The sequence below is a fragment of the Crinia signifera genome, chromosome 1, assembly GCF_055691185.1.
Source record: "Crinia signifera chromosome 1, ASM5569118v1, whole genome shotgun sequence".
Lineage (NCBI taxonomy): Eukaryota > Metazoa > Chordata > Amphibia > Anura > Myobatrachidae > Crinia > Crinia signifera.
The window spans coordinates 41461580-41484284 of record NC_139217.1 but is presented as its reverse complement, the minus strand read 5'-3'; the positions used below and the strand labels follow the sequence as shown (position 1 = coordinate 41484284).

The 22705-nt window shown below is 43.4% G+C and overlaps 1 protein-coding gene across 2 annotated transcripts in view; it reads left to right on the top strand.

Moving 5' to 3' along the window:
• CYP26B1 (cytochrome P450 family 26 subfamily B member 1) overlaps positions 1–21289 on the top strand; it is a 69940-nt gene extending 48651 nt beyond the window's left edge. For both annotated transcript variants that reach the window (XM_083188606.1, XM_083188696.1), the window contains exons 3-7: positions 931–1155; positions 14057–14332; positions 16006–16161; positions 17443–17724; positions 17887–21289. In XM_083188606.1, the coding sequence (XP_083044732.1) occupies positions 931–1155; positions 14057–14332; positions 16006–16161; positions 17443–17724; positions 17887–18279 (1332 nt within the window). In that variant the 3' untranslated portion in view covers positions 18280–21289. The remainder of the gene's footprint in view (positions 1–930; positions 1156–14056; positions 14333–16005; positions 16162–17442; positions 17725–17886) is intronic.
• Positions 21290–22705: the final 1416 nt, after the last annotated feature.

Here is a 22705-nt window from a genome sequence, read left to right as displayed (position 1 = left end):
AAATGACCTAAACTATAATGTATAGTAGTAGCAGAATGCATTGTAGATTAAGAAAGTATTACATTTGATTTTAGGCAATTTTATACATAATTTAGCATTTGCCAGGTGACCATTCTGCAGCTCATTGGCATTTATCCCAGGCTTATTAACCCGGCGAGACACCTACTGTAGTTTATCATGAAGGGCCAGATGTATCAAGCTTCAAAAAGGGATACAATGGGGAGTGATAAACAGCCAGCCAGGCTGTTTATCACTCTCCATTTTATCACTTTTTAAAGCTTGATACATTGGGCCCTAAGTTTGGAGTGTAGTGATGAATAGTACTAAGGTACGCTATCCTAAACCGGAAATGAAATATATTTGCAGTCAATGTGGCTGTGACATAACGGAAAGCAATCAACTCATTTAGATGAAATCATCCTCAGTTCTCTGCCGTCCGGCCTTGGACCCCGTGTGTTTCTGTAGAGCCAGCAGCCTGACCTGCTTCAGACTTTGTGAACAGCTCTACGGTGCCCTCTAGGGGCCTCTATGATAACTCTTCTGCCATCATCCTTAGGATAAATATGTCTCTATAGGTATTGTATAACCATCTCTATAGGCACTGGCTGCAGCCGGTACTCTTTCAGCTCCTGAGAATGGAAGCGGGACACTTGTATGTGATTGGATGTATGTTTTGGTGGCTGAAAGACTGCAGTGATTCACTTCTTTCTCTATGTATTGCTGTCTCCCGACACCGCCTGCATGCCACCTCGCTTACAGGTACAGTCTGGCTTACAAGTCTTCTGTCATACAGTGACCGATTCAGTATAATCTCTGTGTTCCATATAGAGATCGACATCATATACTGGACAATTTTTTTATTTGCCATTACAGTTTTTGAACTTGACTTTTTCTCTTCCGGTGACTGAAAATCTTCTGTTTCCCTCACAGGGCTCCGGTTTCCAGTCCTCAAGGAGAGAGAAATATGGAAATGTATTTAAGACCCACTTGCTGGGTCGCCCGCTGATCAGAGTGACAGGAGCTGACAATGTCAGGAAAATCCTTATGGGGGAACACCACCTGGTCAGCGCCGAGTGGCCCCGCAGTACGAGGATGTTACTGGGGCCCAACAGCTTGACCAACTCTATCGGGGACATCCACCGGCACAAAAGGAAGGTAATAAAGATCTTTCCCCGGGAACTTGCTGCTTAAGCTCTTGCATAGTCAAAGGAAATATCCCTACTCTATCTGTACTGTAGGCAACTTTTTAATGCCCACATTTTTGAGAATATAGTGGTCTATTTAGTTAGCCTCGGATGAAGGAAAAGTGGGCGTATATAAAGTACCAGCCAACTAGCGGCCATGTTACAGGTTATGTTTGAAAAGTGTCAGTTATGTGCTAATTGGTTGGTACTTTATCTCTGTCTACTTTATCTCCATCTGAAGCTTAGAAAATCGACTCTTACTACTCCATCCACTACTTTATGATTCAGTCTCTAGGCAGAGAGTAAGCTGATTCAGTTTGGGGCTGTTTACTTGTCTTGTCCAACAATGGCCACGAATACTTCCAAGAGTTTTATATTCATATCCAACCTATGAGCCCTGCAGGAGTGATTGTGTGCCAGCTATGCTGCAATGCTCTTTGAGCCGAGGAAGATGACACCTGTCCTGTTACTTTTATCATTTTGTTGGTTGATTACAGAACATTTCCTCTATTTAAGATGTTACCTCTTTAATGATAATAGTGATTATATTCTGCGGAGTCCTGGTTGGCCTATGAAGGCTGTTATGGCTTCAGTTTATGTTTCCAAATACCCACCCGAAATATTTAAAAAAATACGTTGATTATTTTTTTTTGAGCTCCTCTTTTTTTACGCACTGAATATCGATGTGTTTTGGACAGCGGTTCTCCAACACTCTGGGGTGCTGCAAGGCTCTTGTAGGGGTGCCAGGGGTCAGTTGTTCATGTCTAAAGCAAATGATGACCCGAAGTGTGGCGAGCGGACGCGTATACCTGTGAAGTTATGCGCGTCCCCGCGCGGGCCTCGCTGCGCTCGCCACGCTTCGGGCTCGGTGGCTCGCCTCACTTTAGAAAATCAACTCCACGCCGAGGTGGATAGTGGGGGTATGAAAAGGTCGGAGGACGCGTACCGCCGCCCCTCGCGGGCTCACCACGCTTCGGGTTCACGTTCATAGTGGGAGTGGCGTGGGGGTGAATTTAACATTGTAAGCACCCATTAGGGTGCTTCTACAAGTTATAATCGCATCGCATTGTATGCCATACAATTTTAACATTGTATGAGATTGTGGAACATTGCGCGATATCGCATTGCATGCCTTATGGTCTGCGATGGGCGTCGTGATACTACACAAGTACCTATTTTTGTTCCAAATGTTTCAATAAAAAACTTTTATGCTAGGGGTCCCTTTTAAAATAATGCTGATACTCTAGGGTGCCGTGATTCAAGAAAGTTTGGGAACTATTGGTATATGAAGCAGCTTTGTGACATACAGGTAGGCAGTCAATGGTGAGAAACACAGGGGTAGATGTATGAAGCAGTGATAAACTGCCTGGTACTTTATCCCCAGCCAATCAGCTTCTAACTGTCCCTTTTTAAACCCAGCCTGTAACTTAACAGTCAGGAGCTGATTGGCCGGAGATAAAGTACCAGGCACTTTATCACTTCTTCTCCCTTATCACTGCTTCATACTTCTACCCCACTGTTATATAGGACACGATAGGACATTCGTCTGTTACATGTGTATGGACGAAGTGTTTTGCAATGGTGTAGTTATACATGTACGGTGGATATTACTGCATATAATGGATACTGTATAGTAGATCCTGTCTGGGTATTTTTATTTTATTTTTGTAAATGGAGTCTTCCTATTTAAAGATATTTATTTAATAGAGTGTTCAGCCCCTTTTCTAGATGGAGATTTACCAAATCTTGTAGGGAGGTAGAGAGAAATAAAGTACCAACCAATTGGCTCCTACTTGTCATGTTACAGAATGTGTGTCTGATTCAGTGCAGGGCGCAGTTGACATTGCTGCATCGTCTTTGGAACACTGATCATCCCCCAAATAACCGCGGCCTGCCGATTTTGGGAAGCAACAGCGTCAACATTTGGGAAAAGATTATAAGATAAAGCTGTGTTCTACGTAGCAATAGTGAGAAGCACAGACTTTTACACTGTTCTAGTTGGTGTTAATCCTATATCATTAAAGCGTAACGCTGCTCCTCACCTCCGCGTGACAGAGACCCGGGTCCCAGCAGCGCCGTCATTTTGACGGGTTGTTGACTAGTCGTGTCATAAAACCAATGCACTTTCATGTCAGGTAGTTGCTTTGGGTGTAGTGGCTGCACACAGTACACGTAGGAGCGCTGTAATTGTCCTAGCGTGATACGGTACGTGTGATAAGGCAGTGCAGCTGGGTGCCGCCCGCCAAGTGTTAATCACAGCCTCCTGTTTACAGTGCCCCACGAGGGAGAGGTGTAAACACTAATGTAAGGTGACATTTATGGAAAGTGACGGGCTGAAGTATATGGTTTACTTTTGATAGTGTAAAGTCAGATGTCTAGTGGACGTGTTTCTGTTCTATACCCACGCTTGTATAATGACAGGAACCCTATATCCTTCCAGTGGCTTTTATTATATGATATATAGGACATCTACACTGCTTATCTTTGTCACTTGTACATTGATCCCAGTATCTTTGTGATGGCCTTGGCCTTGCAGGCTGGTTTAACACAGGAAAATACAAAGATCCTTGTCTCCTAAAGTCCATAGAGAGGATAGGGGTCGCTCAGAGATCACCCAGGCCAGAGGAACCCGTCTGACCACTTGGAGGCTTTTGCACCTTCAAGTGTACTGAGTTATTGGCACGTCTTCTTGCTACTTTTGCTAAATGCTTTGCTTCCTTGCCGCCTGATGCTGTTGTGCCATTAGACGGATTTTATTTTCATTACCTTTTTAATATGACACTGTAAGCTGATTTTTGTCATATCCAAGGGCGGTGAGAAAAACAGATAGATAAATGCGTACATTAGTACAAGTTGTAAGTTCACCCATCATGCAGTGCATTAAAGCTGTCAGAGGGTGGAGAGTCCCTGCATTCTGGGCCAGAATGTAAACCGGTGATAAGAATATTTGCATTCCCATGCCTGCTTTTAAAAAAACGATTAATTAGTATTGTATTTTCACATTAAATTAAAATGTTAGCAGATCATTAAAGTAACCGGGATGATCTTTCTCCTTGATATCGATTTATGTAAAAGTGTTGACTTTTATCTGCCCTCTTATACACTGCACGGAACTTGATCTGTCAGCATCACAGCACCTTCTTACTGCACTTGGTGCATCATAGTATAGTCAGAGCATTCTGGCAGCAAAAGGGTTACTCATCGGTCGAGTGATCGCCATTGTGCTCCAGCACCTCTGCAGCCAGTCGTCAGGCGCGCAGTGCTCGGTAGGTGCAGTAAAACAATGGCAGCCTCTTTTAAGGGATTCCCGGCTGGTTATGTGTGTGTGTATGCTACTTATGGCACGTGCAGCATGAACTTCAGTAACCCGAGCGAGGTCCCCTCCTTTACCAGTCCAGGCTGCTTTCTTAAAGTGGCCATTCTACTATAGCAGCACATGTCTGTTCCTGTCGTCCAAGTCTGAGCGTCTCTGCACATCTCAGACAGAGGTTCCTAAGTGTTTCCCTGTAGTACTGCAGGGATTTTCTCCCATTTTGCAAAATGTTTTACACACACATATGATGTGTACAGTAGATGGGGCATTGTTATCCTGGGTGATCCCAAGGGCTGTGGCTTCTCAGAAAATGATAGCTCCTGAACGCAGGCACGGAGACACTCCAAAACCTTACGGAACCCCCAGTGCATTGAGGTTCTTGCCACACATGCATGGTGAAGTACAATTAATGTGAACATGTTCCCTTCCTCCGTGGCTAGGTGCTGCATTGTGCGCAAGCTCTATGCAGTTCCGAAAGCTCTGCCTTTTGGAGTTTGGCACATAGGGGTCATATCGTTGTCCTCGTTAATAATAATGGGGACTGTGCTCATTAGTCTTTGCAGGAAATTGATCTGGAATCTACAGTATTAAGGAGCATACACACAGAGCGATTCCAGACCCATTTCTAAGCGATCTGACTATTTGTTCCTTGTAAACTTGTCATATGGTTCTTTGTTGCACTGAAAACCATTATCAGGCAGCCTTATGCCCCATACACAAGGTACAATTCTGACTAGGTTACGATTCGATCTTGATTATATAGTCAGAATGAAATTGAATAGACATCAAATGGTTTTTAGCCGCATTCAATCCCTATCCGCGGTCCCGTGGCATCAAAATAGAATACGACTGTGCAGGCAAGACTACAGATCTGTACAATAAAGGCAAATCCAATGTGTTCACCGTGCGATTCAATCACATTCAAGATTGAATTAAAAAAAGAATTGCGCCGTGTGTATGGGGCTTACACCACATGAACATAACAATCATCGTTACATGTGGCATGTATAGAATGATCTTAATCGATTGTTCAGGGCTATGGCTGTCCATTGGCTGGTACTTAAATTCCTGGCTGAATCCTGCACATTTTATACCACATAAATGTTATTCTTTAGTAAAGCGCATTTCCTCATACTGCAGTATGTGTTAGCCGGAACTCCTGCAAACTGTAGTAAATCTGACATGCAGTAGTAAGTGTAGTTATCTGTCTGGCTGAGATGGGGATATTGGCGTAAGAGATTACAGGATGACAGTAGCAGGAGGTATAGAGTATAAAATATGCAATTATGTAAGACTGAAAATAGCTTTTCTCCTAGAACTGGTTTGTCTGAGACCGGTGTCAAGCAGCCAGCCTAGGACTCCTCATCTCCTGGCAATGCTGGATATGTCAGCCTTCTCTCTCCCATAAATCACGCTGTAACAGTGATGGGAGGATCCACCCAAATGCTGCGGGGGTGACAGCTCAGCCCCAGCAGGCAGGATTACATCGGTGTCTGCTGCTAAACTATCAGTGGGTTTAGGTGGCATGTAGCGGACACCCCCACACGGCACAGCAATAGCTTCCCGAGTCTTGGCTATTATTACTTTTATTACTATTTTTATTTATATAACACCAGCATATACCATGGTGCTTTACAGTTGGGAAAAAGACTGGAAGTTATGCACAGACGCCAATAGGAGGGCCCTGCTTGAACGCTTTATAGGAAAATAGGGATTAGATACATAAGGGTAAGTGCTATATGTCCAAATGTGATCGATATGATTCAGCATTGTTGCCATAATTTAGGCCTTCAATCTTGGGTTAGGAGGAGCCTAATGAGATGAAGAGAGCCCCGCCCCCAAAACTGTCAGCAGCATCCCGTGTCCAGGTCTCTCCCGGAGAGGTTAAAAATGTTGGCACATTGGATGCACATTTTGAGGGGTTATGCGGGTGGTTCGGGAATATGATAAGCTGCCTAATGAGGGTGAGTTCCCTTTAACCTTTAACTCTCCACTTAAAGGTTTGGAGGGCAGAGGTGTATCTCAGAAAGCATTCTATGGAAAGTGAGGCCTTTTACTGCGAATGGGAGCAGGCTGGTAATGGTATCTTATAATGGATTGAACAATGTACATTAGGCCAATGTATGGACTAAGTGGTCAGCAGGAAATTAGGTTCAATGATGTGGTTGGTGGACAGGGCTGCACCTCTGTTTGTTCACATATCTTATGATTGGCAGGCACCAGCAGAGGCAGAACTAGCCTCCAATGCCTCATTATTTTGCACCCATGACATCATGATGCTGCGCACAGTGGGTGAAATCAGCAGCTCTAGTAAATGCAACTCAGACCGAGGCAATCCCGTGGATGCACCGTTTGCACAGACTCCAGGGTGCCAGACCATCCTACAGCTATGGTCCTGGGCACCAGCACATCTGCCAGGAACTCATGGCACCACTGCCAGTGCTCCATGGCACAAAAGGGTGCGCCAGCACCCAGTTTTGGAACCACTGGTGTAGAATATATACAACCACACACACACCCAAACAAAGATACATAAATATATACACATGGCTGTAGCATTTGTAAAAAACAAACAAACACTGAGGCCGTGGGTCCAATTCCCACAATCCAAAAATATACTGGTAGGTTAATTGGCTCCCCTAAAAAAAAACATACCCTAGAATGTCTGTGTGTGCGTGTACATGTGGTAGGGAATATACATTGTAAGCTCCACTGGGGATGGGACTGATGTGACTTTTCAGCAGGACAGGCCAACCTGTGGCTCTCCAGATGTTGTGAAACTACAAATCCCAGCATGCCTTGCCACAGTTTTAACACTCCCTTATAGCAAAACTGTGGCAAGGCATGATGGGATTTGTAGTTTCACAACATCTGGAGAGCCACAGGTTGGCCATGTTGGGGAGTAGTGTCCTATGTCTGTATAAGGTGTAATAGATATACTGTATTATGGCCAGTGGTCAGGACATGTTGGGGGTGTAGTGTCCTATGTCTCTATAGGGTGTAATAGATGTATTATGGCCAGCGGTCAGGTCATGTTGGGGTGTAGTGTCCTATGTCTGTATAGGGTGTAATAGATGTATTATGGCCGGTGGTCAGGACATGTTGGGGTGTAGTGTCCTATGTCTGTATAGGGTGTAATAGATGTATTATGGCCAGCGGTCAGGACATGTTGGTGTGTAGTGTCCTATGTCCGTATAGGGTGCAATAGATGCATTATGGCCAGCGGTCAGGTCATGTTGGGGTGTAATGTAGTATGTCCGTATAGGGTGTAATAGATGTATTATGCTCATGTACAGTGGTCAGGTCATGTTGGGGTGTAGTGTCCTATGTCTGTATAGGGTGTAATAGATGTATTATGGCCAGCGGTCAGGACATGTTGGGGTGTAGTGTCCTATGTCTGTATAGGGTGTAATAGATGTATTATGGCCGGCGGTCAGGACATGTTGGGGTGTAGTGTCCTATGTCTGTATAGGGTGTAATAAAGGTATTATGGCCAGTGGTCAGGACATGTTGGGATGTAGTGTCCTATGTCTGTATCGGGTGTAATAGATGTATTATGGCCAGCGGTCAGGACATGTTGGGGGTGTAGTGTCCTATGTCCGTATAGGGTGCAATAGATGCATTATGGCCAGCGGTCAGGTCATGTTGGGGTGTAATGTAGTATGTCCGTATAGGGTGTAATAGATGTATTATGCTCATGTACAGTGGTCAGGTCATGTTGGGGTGTAGTGTCCTATGTCTGTATAGGGTGTAATAGATGTATTATGGCCAGCGGTCAGGACATGTTGGGGTGTAGTGTCCTATGTCTGTATAGGGTGTAATAAAGGTATTATGGCCAGTGGTCAGGACATGTTGGGATGTAGTGTCCTATGTCTGTATCGGGTGTAATAGATGTATTATGTACAGCGGTCAGGACATGTTGGGGGTGTAGTGTCCTATGTCTGTATAAGTGTAATAGATGTATTATGGCCAGCGGTCAGGACATGTTGGGGTGTAGTGTCCTATGTCTGTATAGGGTGTAATAGATGTATTATGGCCAGCGGTCAGGACATGTTGGGGTGTAGTGTCCTATGTCTGTATAGGGTGTAATAGATGTATAATGGCCAGCGGTCAGGACATGTTGGGGTGCAGTGTCCTATGTCTGTATAGGGTGTAATAGATGTATTATGGTCAGCGGTCAGGACATGTTGGGGTGTAGTGTCCTATGGGTGTAATAGATGTATTATGGCCGGTGGTCAGGTCATGTTGGGGTGTAGTGTCCTATGTCTGTATAAGGTGTAATAGATGTATTATGGCCAGCGGTCAGGTCATGTTGGGGTGTAGTGTCCTATGTCTGTATAAGGTGTAATAGATGTATTATGGCCAGTGGTCAGGTCATGTTGGGGGAAGTGTCCAATGTCTGTAAGATCTATACAGAAGTTTCTCCTACCCCACAGAAAGTGGATTTGGATATTGCTTTCAGATGTTGGCAGTATGTATTATTGCATAATTTTTGTAACAGGATTTGGCTCCTGGGGATCAGGGTGAAGAGCATGTCTGTCTCTCTCAACAAAATATATGGGCTGTTCAGTTGCTGTTCTACTGAAATAACCACACGGAATTAGTCGGGGACGCAGGTTCTATATGACAGGATCACTTTAGAATGTGTGCACAATGCCAAACTTGAAAAAAAAAAATTGATTTAAAATTGTGGCGATTGACCATCCGTAAACAAGTGTGAGGGCGGGATCTTCCTTTAAAAACACAGACATTTGGTTACATTCTTTATATTAAATTTAACAAGAGAGGGAAAAAAGGTGAAAGTCTTGTATTTTGACAAACGCACTGTAATGGATGCCTATTCTTTTAGTTCAATATATTCTGCTTTAACATGTACTTATGGCTAAGCGCTGCCGAGGCCTCCAGTCTGTGTGATAACCCTACAGTCATGTAACTGTAGCTTAACATGGGCCTCTGCTGCTACAGGTTATAGTGGCACTGTGAGATGTGGGGAAAAGAGCTCCACTGTGGTGTATGATGCTGAGGGACCAGCCATGTTTTCTGTCAGTCCTCCTCTTTCAGGCATAGCTGCTCATACAGTGTACCCGGCATGCTGCAGAATTTTCTCTAATCAGAATCAATGTCCACAGAAGTCTCCTTGAATTGTGCTAGAATTTCTTGTTTGGCTTTTGCTCATTTCTTTTGGAGGTCACAGGTGCTTTGTAACATAACTCTAGACAAGGTGTTTACATTGGGAGTGTAGACATGACCTTACACCTACATGCATGTATTACAGTATGTGCACTGATCATTGAAAGCAGACTAGAGAACTGCATGCTAACGAGTGGAAGAGAGCACTGCACACTAGTGAGTGGAACAGAGCACTGCGCACTAGTGAGTGGAACAGAGCACTGCACCCTAGCAAGTGGAAGAGAGCACTGCACACTAGTGAGTGGAAGAGAGCACTGCACACTAGTGAGTGGAACAGAGCGATGCACACTAGTGAGTGGAACAGAGCGATGCATGCTAGTGAGTGGAAGAGAGCACTGCGCACCAGTGAGTGGAACAGAGCACTGCGCACTAGTGAGTGGAACAGAGCACTGCACCCTAGCGAGTGGAAGAGAGCACTGCACACTACTGAGTGGAAGAGAGCACTGCACACTAGTGAGTGGAACAGAGCGATGCACGCTAGTGAGTGGAAGAGAGCACTGCACACTAGTGAGTGGAACAGAGCACTGTGCACTAGTGAGTGGAACAGAGCACTGCGCACTAGTGAGTGGAACAGAGCACTGCTCCCTAGCGAGTGGAAGAGAGCACTGCACACTACTGAGTGGAAGAGAGCACTGCACACTAGCAAGTGGAACAGAGCGATGCACGCTAGTGAGTGGAAGAGAGCACTGCGCACCAGTGAGTGGGACAGAGCGCTGCACGCTAGTGAGTGGAAGAGGGCACTGCGCACTAGTGAGTGGAATAGAGCACTGCACGCTAGTGAGTGGAAGAGAGCATTGCGCACCAGTGAGTGGAACAGAGCACAGCATGCTAGTGAGTGGAAGAGAGCACTGCACACTAGTGAGTGAAACAGAGCGCTGCACGCTAGTGAGTGGAAGAGAGCACTGCGCACCAGTGAGTGGAACAGAGCACTGCACGCTAGTGAGTGGAAGAGAGCATTGCACACCAGTGAGTGGAACAGAGCACTGCACGCTAGTGAGTGGAAGAGAGCACTGCACACTAGTGAGTGGAACAGAGCGCTGCACGATAGTGAGTGGAACAGAGCGCTGAACGCTAGTGAGTGGAACAGAGCGCTGCACACTAGTGAGTGGAACAGAGCACTGCACACTAGTGAGTGGAACAGAGCGCTGCACTCTAGTGAGTGGAAGAGAGCTCTGCGCACTAGTGAGTGGAACAGCGCTGCACGCAAGTTAGTGGAAGAGAGCACTGCACACTAGTGAGTGGAACATAGCGCTGCACGCTAGTGAGTGGAAGAGAGCATTGTGCACTAGTGAGAGGAACAGCACTGCTTGCTAGTGAGTGGAAGAGAGCATTGCGCACTAGTGAGTTGAACAGCACTGCATGCTAGTGGAACAGAGCATTGCGCACTAGTGAGTGGAATAGAGCACTGCACGCTAGTGAGTGGAAGAGAGCATTGCGCACCAGTGAGTGGAACAGAGCACAGCATGCTAGTGAGTGGAAGAGAGCACTGCACACCAGTGAGTGAAACAGAGCGCTGCACGCTAGTGAGTGGAAGAGAGCACTGCGCACCAGTGAATGGAACAGAGCACTGCACGCTAGTGAGTGGAAGAGAGCATTGCACACCAGTGAGTGGAACAGAGCACTGCACGCTAGTGAGTGGAAGAGAGCACTGCACACTAGTGAGTGGAACAGAGCGCTGCACGATAGTGAGTGGAACAGAGCGCTGAACGCTAGTGAGTGGAACAGAGCGCTGCACACTAGTGAGTGGAACAGAGCACTGCACACTAGTGAGTGGAACAGAGCGCTGCATTCTAGTGAGTGGAAGAGAGCTCTGCGCACTAGTGAGTGGAACAGCGCTGCGCGCAAGTTAGTGGAACAGAGCACTGCACACTAGTGAGTGGAACATAGCGCTGCACGCTAGTGAGTGGAAGAGAGAATTGTGCACTAGTGAGAGGAACAGCACTGCTTGCTAGTGAGTGGAAGAGAGCATTGCGCACTAGTGAGTTGAACAGCACTGCATGCTAGTGAGTGGAAGAGAGCATTGCGCACTAGTGAGTGGAACAGCACTGCACACTAGTGAGTGGAACAGAGCATTGCGCACTAGTGAGTGGAACAGCGCTGCACGCTAGTGAGTGGAAGAGAGCATTGCGCACTAGTGAGTGGAACAGCACTGCACGCTAGTGAGTGGAACAGAGCATTGCGCACTAGTGAGTGGAACAGCGCTGCACGCTAGTGAGTGGAAGAGAGCATTGTGTACTAGTGGTAACAGAGCACTGCACGCTAGTGATTAGAAGGGAGCATTGCACACAAGAGAATGGAACGTAGCATTGCACACTAGTGATTAGAAGTGAACATGGCACACTAGTGAGTGGAACAGCTCACTGCACACTAGTGATTAGAAGGGAGCATGGCACACTAGTGAGTGGAACAGCTCACTGCACGCTAGTGATTAGAAGTGAGCATTGTACACTAGTGAGTGGAACAGACCACTGCACGCTAGTGATTAGAAGTGAGCATTGCATACTAGTGTGTGGAACAGAGCATAAGACACTAGTGAGTAGGAGTGCATTGCACATTAGTGAGCACAAGAGAGCATTTAACACTAAGTAGGCGAGCATTGCACACTAGTGAGTGAAACTCTGGTTTAGAAGATATGACCCCTGGGCTAGTATAACTGAACTGCATCAGAACACTATCCACATGGGACATCTATTGGGAATAGTAATCTTGTCTGAAGCATGGTGAGAGAATCCGAGCCTGCGAGGGTACACACGTTAATGTTCTAAACAAGTGTAATGATTTTCGGACGTTCATTTAAGCTATCCCTGAGGGTCCAATGTTCTCAACTTGAACCCAGCATTGTACATTAGTGAGCAGAATAGAGCTTTGCCTACCACTGATGGGACACTTGCTATGTCAGCTCGCTGTGTCTAGCCTCTGCTGCCTAGTTACACCTGTGATGGGTATTGAGCAGAACTAGGTTACCTATGCTTACGCAAAAACTTTAGGAAAAAATAAGTTAGGGGAGAAAAAAAAGAAAAAAGCACAAGCACAAAATGGTAAAGCGTGAGAATAATGCGATAACAGTAGCTATCAATATATGAAATAAATGATAAATTATTTATATTTTTTCCTTTTTTTAAATGTATTTACCTTTTAATACCATTTACATGGAAATAAATATTGTCTATCATTTTCCTTTTAAGTTATCTCCTTTCCTCACTTTGTTTACTGAAAAAATTAACCTTAGATCCTGTATTTCTGGCATGACTGAAATGTCTAGCGCGAAACAAATCTGCTAAATGAAATGCAATTTAGCTGTGCCTTAGTGTAACACCAACAGTAGTTGCAATTTCTATTTTGAACAGGGCCGCAAACATCGCTGTACTCTAAGAACATACCAGAAATGAATCACAGCTGGCACCCAGTACTTAAGCTGTAATGTCCCGAAAAATCAATTGACAGCTAGGAATGTACACAGTAGGCTTGTAGTGGGAGCAATTCAGGAAAAATTCACTAGAGGGCGCACTTCTTGCATTTATTTTACACGTAACAAGCACCATTGGATACTCTTCTGCCACAATGATTTTGTTTAAATGTTTTGCTGTACAAATGAATGTGTTAATTCTAAGTGAATTTGACGTGTCTATAGGGTACGGGTCATAGGGTCAACTACATTAAGGTCAACCTGCATTAGGTCAAACATTGAAGGTCAACAAGGTTTACGTCGACACCTGAAATAGAGCGAGATTGCAAAGGTCGACACAAGCATTAAGTCAACAATGGGAACAATGCATTGTTATGGGGTAATTTGTCGTTGCTTAACTCTGTGCTTCTCAGCCATGTATCTATATATCACATTTGGTTATTTCTATTGCTCTGTCTGATAACAGACTGCTACAAAGCACAGATGCTAGATCAGTGCATGTAGTAAATATTGCCCGGAGTGCCTCGTGCCTCCTTCACTCACACAGCTTCTGCAGGTAACAGGTGCCCTTTTCAGCAGAATACGAGATGTCTAGCCATCGTCTGCGCAGTTGCAGTCAGCGGCTGAGGTGTTATCTTCCCATAAAAACCCGGTAAACAGAAGTATTGTGAGAATGGGGATTCGGCCAGGAAAGTCTTACATGTACCGACGGCTGCTGACTTCTGGGGAAATTCTCACATTGCTTGTGTTTCCTACCATCTCAGACTGACACGTTTCTTCTTGCCTTATTATTCTTGCTCGGAGAAGTTCAGCTGTTGCCCATGTTAAACTCTTGGCTGTGCAGTTGCCAAGAAACACTGTGGGCTGTATCCCCAGTCTGCAATAAGTATAATATCAGTTATTGACTGTCGCGTCACTGATTTCTCTGCTATATTGACCGGTTTCTTTATTTATCTCCTGAAGGTGTTCTCTAAAATCTTCAGCCACGAGGCACTGGAGACCTACCTCCCTAAGATACAGCTGGTGATTCAGGATACGTTGAGGCTTTGGAGCAGCCAACCAGAACCCATCAATGTCTACTGTGAAGCGCAGAAGCTGACCTTCCGTATGGCCATCCGAGTCTTGCTAGGGTTCAGACTGTCCGATGAAGAATTGAGCCATCTGTTCCAGGTCTTCCAGCAGTTCGTTGAGAACGTCTTCTCCTTGCCAGTGGACCTGCCATTCAGTGGTTACCGAAGGGTAAGTTCCCTGCTATCCTTATGACATATCCATGTATGATTTGTTATATTATATGGGGTACAGAGGTGCTCGGCTGTAGGGCCTGCTGGTAAGGGTGGCAACTCCGAAACCTGTTACCCACTGAGGGGGAAAATTAGTAAGATGGGACTTCTATTTCACATGGGATGTTGCTATGGTCATCCAATCAGAATCTACTTATTTATTTAGCACCTTCTAGAAGATAAAAGATAGTACCCGATTGGTTGCCCTTAGCAACGTCCCCTCTGAAATAGAACTCCCATCTTAGCAAATTTCCCCCTGAGGTTCTGGACTGATCAGAGAATTGCACATACGTCTAGAGAAGTGGCACTGAGGGAATTACACAAAGGGCTAAAGGAAGTGGTACTGAGTAGTTGATCAGTATTACTCCATACCGAATATTGAACACAAGGCTAAGGAAGTGGCACTGACCAAGTTGATCAAAATTTCAGAGCATTACCGAGAATTGTACACAAGGGTATGGAAGGGACACTCAGCAGGGATGACCATTGAACATTGATGAGTCTAAATCATCAATGGTTTATGGCCGATGTTGAATACTTTTGCCATCGATGTGGGAGATACAGATCGTTTCTCCATCGATGGCATAGAAAAACCGATGTTTTGCTTTTGTTTTGTTCAAAGTGCCAGGACAAGGAGCATAGCTCCGCCCCGGCACCCATGAAGCCCTGCCTCCACATTCTGATTGGCCCACAGGCCAGTTAGTCGGGGAAAATGGATGCCAATCGATAGTAATAGACTATGTGATGGATAATTTTACCTATCGATGGCCGGTTGCAGTATCGTCATCGATGGCGACTGCACCGATGGCCATCCGTAGCACTGAGCAGGTGATCAATCGTAGAGCAGTACTGACAATTGCACACAGTGCTAAGCAAGTGGCATTCGGTAGATGATCAGTGTTACAGAACACTACTGGAAATTGCACACAAGGAAGTGGCGCTGAGCATGAACAAATCTTTTAGAACTCGAGCAGTCTGGAAATGAGATACAGTCAGGGCCGGCTCTACCATTAGGCAGCTGGCTAAGGTGCCAGGATTTGGGGGGAGGGGGGCAGTAGATTGAAGTTTTGCCCGGGGTGCTGAGAAGCCTTACACCGGCCCTGGATACAGTGGCTTATTATATAATGCTTTATTACGTATATTCTTCCATCTCGCTTTTACCTGCCAGTGAACATCATTATCATAAAATATACTACACACAAAAGAAAGCTTAAATACATCATGGGAATGATCTCATTCCCCACCGATGACTAATGGCTGAAACCAATTAAAATTTTTAATTTAGGATTTAGACAAATGCCGCTTAAGTCATGGAACTTAGAGAAGTATTTTGTTTAGTACTCGCCTTTGAAATACCTGCTGTTTTACTGGGGTTTAGGGCAGTGCGAGGCGTGAAAGAGAAGACTGAGGAATTTCTGATGCCTCGTAAATAATAATACCGAGCACATCACTGGCGCGCTGAGAAAAGGTCATACAGGCTGTTGGGTCATGTTTTCAAATGATAAAGCTGGATATAATAATAAATTACTTTAATCGTGACATTTTATTATAAATTCTCTGTGTTCTATGTATGCATATATGCCTTGTGGAGAATATCCTGGTACAAACGTCATGTCTCTCTCTTTTGAATAGGGTATTCGAGCACGGGAGACCCTGCTGAAGGGCCTGGAAAAAGCTATTCAGGAGAAGCTTCAGAACACGCAAGGGAAAGACTATACGGATGCTCTAGATGTGTTGATTGAGAGTGGGAAGGAACACGGCAATGAGCTGACTATGCAGGAGCTGAAGGTGCGTTCTGTTCTGTGCAAACCAGCTGACGCAGTGTCTCTACAATGCACAGCCCATCCTGGGTGATTTCACTCTGCTGAAGCTGGACATGAGAATATGCACTTATTTAGAAACACACACAGTTAACCTTACAGCTGGACACAGGGCAAGTGTCATCAGTTGTGCATGAGCTTCCCCATCTCTCCGGTGAGGTCCACAGGCCTAGTCTCAGGATGCAGGTATCCTTTGCCTGGGACTCCCAGGCTCCTGGAGAATGGAGCGGGAGATTAGTTAGTTCACAGTGTAGGATGTAGATCTAGTTACATCATATGGTGGTAATGGCAGAGGAATCATTGACATGTTGAGGATTCATGCCCAGACCACTTGGCTGTTGCCCAGGTTCATTTCCATGCCAAGTACCCAGACTGCTTGTTGAATTCCAGCTACCGAAGAAAGGCTGAGCAGGCAGATACTATCGCAAAGTAGAAAGCAACGGCAGGTGTTTGTCGTAAAAGCAATGGTGCTTCATCTGACGCCTGCATCACCTGCAGGTGCACCTGTAAGATGTTCTTGTCCTCTGCTTAGAGTGGAGTCATTGATAATAGTTATGTCTGCATGAGGAAGTAAAAAGGCAAATTGTCAGGTTGGATCTAGCACCCAGACCATATTGGTTCTCAGTGTGTAAGAGTAAAATATAGATGCCTCTCACTCTGTCTAATTTTAATAACAGTCATGTATACCGCAGACATGGCCCACATTGCTTTACGGATATTATTCATTCCTGCACATCAGTCCCTGACACAATGGAAAATACAATCTACCTTCTCTATCACATAACCACACATAGACATACTAGGGTTATTTATTGGTTTTCAGAAGCCAAGTACCAGTATGTTTTTTATATGTTGGATTTTAATGGGAGCACACGGATGAAATGCACATAACAAGAGAACATACAAACTCCACACAAATATCAAACCCATGACCCGTGTGCTAAGCCATCTGTGCTGCCCAAATATATTTGAAATAAGGGAAGGTTAAATATTCTGCTTATCTAAACAATTGCATGCATTATTATATTAAAATATATTACAGTACCATAGATTGAAATGGAAAAAAGCACCCTCTGTTGCCCTAATTATGTTCAGGAATGGTAGAATAAATAGTTTTTAATATACAATCTCTGTTGAACATCTTAATCGTAACTTTGTTCACAAGGGCAGAAAATATGCATTGCAGATCCCAGTAAGGAGACACAGATTTTCCTAAAACGTTCCCATTTTTATTTCTCCCCTCGTGCAGGATGGAACCCTGGAACTGATATTTGCAGCATATGCGACCACTGCTAGTGCCAGCACTTCACTCATTATGCAGCTTCTCAAGCACCCCGCCGTCTTGGAGAAGCTGAGGGAGGAACTGCGAGGGAATGGAATCCTTCACAACGGCTGCGTCTGTGAGGGATCTCTACGCGTGGACACCATCAGCAGTCTGCATTACCTGGACTGTGTCATGAAGGAGCTACTGCGGCTGTTCAGTCCCATCTCCGGGGGATACCGGACAGTGCTGCAAACCTTTGAGCTGGATGTAAGTACTTTGAAATAGACTTGTTTCAGGTTGATAACTACTGTATTTGTAATATTCAGATTCAAAATAAAATTTAAACTTTAGTTGTCTTTCTTCCCCAGTTTATATTTCAACCATAATTGCTGTCGCCCTAAAAGCAGCTTTTCATTTTATGATTTACAGGGCTTCCAAATTCCAAAAGGGTGGAGTGTGTTGTACAGTATCCGAGACACCCATGACACAGCTCCGGTCTTCAAGGACGTCGATGTCTTTGACCCAGATCGTTTTGGAACAGACCGCACAGAAGACAAAGACGGCAGATTCCACTATCTGCCATTTGGCGGTGGAATACGGAACTGTCTGGGCAAACAGCTAGCCAAGCTTTTCTTGAAGACCTTGGCGATAGAATTGGCTAGCATGAGCAGGTTTGAGCTGGCAACCAGAACTTTCCCAAAAATTATGCCAGTCCCCGTTGTTCATCCAGCTGACGAACTGAAGGTCAGGTTTTTTGGACTCGATTCTAACCAAAATGAAATCGTGACAGAGACAGAAGCCATGCTGGGTGCTACAGTGTAGCCTTCAACATATTGGTTATTTTTTATTTTCATGGAGAAGGCAAAAAATGGAAGATAAGCACACAGTCAAAAATCAAAGCTAGTTCGTAACCACCAAGAAAAATATATCCACAACACTAATAAGTATATCGAGCCACCAAATCATGAATATATCTCTGTGGAATACTTAACTTAAAATATATTAACATATATACATTAATTGACAAAAAAATGGATTCAGGTCCCATATTTATGAATCTTGCAGCAAAAAAGGATGCGGAGAACACCAGCCAAGGAATGACTTGATGTAAGCATTTTTGCAGAGCTGGTCAATCTCATTGATGAGGGATTTTTGGGTGGTCTTCAACTGTTTACAAGTTGTCCTCACCCTATTGTTGTTTTTTTTGTCTTTATTCCAAAAGTTTTTTCAGTGTTACAAACATCAGGGATACCAGGGTTTTCCTACTGTTATTGCTAGACCTGCCTTATTTTATTGTCTGTGACAAAAGAAAAAAACTTTTTGACTTAAGCTTGTAATGCCGGGTTGATGTGTTGAGCGTTCTTTCTTTAACAGCAGAAATCTAGCGATCAGAGCTTTAACGGTGGTCAAGATCTAGATTGCAGGACCCGGCAAAATCACTGGAATGTATGTTCTTTTTATTTCCAACAAAGGTGGAAGTTATTTTAGATGAAGCTAAAGGTGGACACCACTGATAGATCTTCTCCCTGTCCTATTATTGTACTTTCACAAGCAGAAGGGTTGGGCCAAGTGGTCTTCAGCCTGCATTCAGCTAGTGTTTATAACAATGAGTGAAAATTATCATATCTCCTGTATTAGTGGGTGGGCAAATCAGATAAGCGGCAATTGATAGAAGACGCCAGTATTTCATGTCAGTTCCGCTATCAACTCTACATATATAGGTCTATCACATGAAATCAACATTTCAGAAAAATTATTAATATTTCTAATGGGTTCACAGATCTCTAATTTTAGAGGCTAGTGCCTTATCCGTACATATCTGTACAGTCTACTGTTTCTTGATACCATGTAGGACTCTAAATCCGTCACATAGATCCATTCACCAACTGCGAGCCAGGACATAGTTACCCTGCTAATCTTGCCTCTGTTCATCTGCAACATTCCATGCGTCACCAATAAATGTCCATTTGTTTGATGTCAATTCAAATCTGTCCCTTCTTCACAGCTTTAGTTGGCGTAGGCTAGTCATATTAGCTTCTGATATAACATTGGCCTTGGTAACTGCATTTTCAAATATGTGAGTCAACCAGAGTGCAGTACCTCAAGTCCTGGCACCTAGCAATATTCAAGAACTGGGAGATGCTTGGGAATCTGCGCAGAAATGGGACACAAAGGGTGGTATTCAATCGTTATTTTGCGCCCAATCTAAAATGATAGGAGATCGTAGGGCGATATTCAATTGAGCTATTTTTTTTTAAACATATATCGCTCATTATGGTCAGGTTTAGCTGCGCATTTAAGCATTTCAGATCACCACCCCCAGGCATAGGGACCTGAAATGCTGGTGAAAAACAATTGAATACCACCCAATGTCTGCTGTACTACAGTTGCCAGCCAGCCTAGAGTGCAGCAGATTAGTCAAAACAGGGTTATGTAATGCTTGCTTACTCTTGCTGGACTGTTATTTTGCATTGTGTATGGTATGGTTCAAGCTCATATTAAATCTCTAATTGCTATTATTTATTTCAGCCTTCTATACAGAAAGTTTTAAATATAATAACACCCCAGAGGACATATTGTTAGACTACAGAAGGAAATCCCAGTATTATCTCATGGTTGTTCTAGGACAAGCACTCATTTAAGGTCTTGCAAAACAAAGAAATCTAAATAATTTGGCCAGAAAACTTAAGTCTGTTCTTTTTGATTAAGCAAGACAATGCACTTGAAATTCCTATTCCAGTACTCGGAAGTAATTTAAACATCACAGCGTCCAATTTTTGTTGGAGTAAGCTCTTGATTCATAGGTGTGTGGATAGTTTGCGAGGTAATACTACAGTAAGATAAATAACTCTCCTTGTAACAATGGGGAAGATTTTAGATTTGGATATCGCAGTCACTGGAGCACGAACCTTTATACTACCCTGTGTATTATTTATATACTATTTATTCACTCTCTCTCTCTCTATATATATATATAATTAAATACAAAAACAGATGGGGTTAATACATTTTAGTCCCTGTGTTCTTAGTGGTGTCTTGCTATCCCCACTGCCGCACTCTGAAGAGGTGCTGCCATCAGGGCAGATTTATAAGCTGAGTGAAACACGCGTCCCCCCCTTTTTCCTTTCCACAGTGTCACTTATTATCAGTGAACACTTATGGGGCACATTAATGTAAAACTATTATATGCCCTGTCACAGAATGCATTCATCAGAAGTGGTTTCATAGAAGGACCAAATATTAGAAGCTCAGAGGTATCACATATCTTATTGTCTATATAGTTTTATATGAAAGAGAGGTATAAGATATGTGTTTGTTGTTTTGATTTTCGCCAGTCCCTCAACCCGCTGCCGCAATAAAACACCAGCAGGCATTACGACTTCCTGACGCTTCTTAAAAAACATCATTCCTTGTCTAGACCATGGCCCTGCAATAAATTTGCAGATTAAGCACTTTTAATACCAGATTTTTTTTTTTTACATTACTATATTTTATATGCAACATTCAATTACACTATTTGTCACCAGCCCCCACCGTCTGACTTTATAAACTATTATAAGTGCTATTTTTTATTATATTTCAAATAGATATTTAGTATAATGATTTTTTTTGCCCCTCTTGTTGTTAAATAATTGTTATTTAGTAAAGTATGAAATTGCCTGTATTTGTAAACATTGTTCAGATATTCTGTTTATATAGCTGTCATGTTTAATATTAAGAGAAGCACTTGTGTTATTATTATTATATTATTATTATTATTATTATTTTTGGTTATGAATTGATGTCCATTGACATGTCTTTTGTATGTAATGTGGTTTTACGATGAATGTATATAATATTATGTGTCATATATTAAAATTAAAGTTTTTTTTTTGTGATCTTAAAATAATCATTACAGCAATTTTATAGAGTTCCATAATAAAAGGCTGAAAAGATGAAAGGCGGTGTTTTTGTTCTTTGTTGTGTTACTATCACAGGGTCTTGAATACGTTTCTAGACTGAGTGGAGTTACTTACAGTATAATACATATGTAAGGTGGATACCCACTTCACCATACATCACAGTGTCTACTCATTGTACAGGATCATGAAAGCAACGCTGGTGCCCTGGTGTGGATCATGGGATCAACAGTGTCTGGGCTTACCCCAAAAGGTTGACACTGGAAAAAAGGTGAACACAAGGAAAAGGTTTAGAAGAAAAAGATTTACATGAGTTTTTCATGTTTTTGTGTGTCAATATCCACACCTGAGCATGTGGTCCCCCCAACACTTGCCATGGTCCAGTCCAGGTTCTACTAACACTGAAAAAGATAAAAAAATTGAAAGAAATCGTGAACTCATGTTGACCTTTTCGTGTGTCTACCATTGCAGCTCCAAGTCCTACATAGCTGCAATGCTGTGAGCCTGTTTCCTTATAGATGAGAGCAAATGAAATGCATTGCCAATAAATGATATGGATCTGCCAAAGTCATATTTTTTTATCATTTGGCAACATTCATTTACGACAGTTCCCCGTTGAACCATTTATGACTTATAACTATATAAGTAAATCAAGAGGTACATAAGTGTACAGAGAAACCTGTCATTTAAGGTCCTGGAAGTAATAACTCACACACAAAGAAGAATTAGGATTTGGCTAAAATTGTGAAATACTTCCAATGATTGACTGAATCCTGGATACTATTACAGGATAAAAGAAGAATTTGTGGAAGATTAAGGTTTGTGTATATCAATGTTTAGATGTGATCTCTGTCGTTCTTCTCCTTCTAGTTCGGAACTCTCACAGCCCAGCAATATTTGGTACTTATATGTTAGTTGGGCACCCACTATAGTTAGTACGCTCATACCCCCACTATCCATGTCTGCATGGAGTTGATTTTATATAGTGTGGCGAGCGCAGCGAGACACCGAGCCTGAGGTGTGGCGAGCGTAGCGAGGGGACGTGGAAAACTAAGCAAATAGCTTAGTGGGCGCCCAACTAACATATAAGTACCCAATATTCTTCTGTCTATAGATCATGCTGTTTTGGAGATTTAAGCTAGAGTATCCAATATTTTTTCATCTTATTTATGTCGACAACTCTGGCATTCGTTTGTAGGATATGTATATATATGCAGTTATATCAGTTCTTCTTCCCTCATGGACCCTATTTCATATGCTTCTGGTTGCTATATAATGTTAAAAAAAAAAAATTCCTCAAATTCCTCATATGTATTTCTCCCGATGGTTCTTTGCTGGTGGTGGCCCCC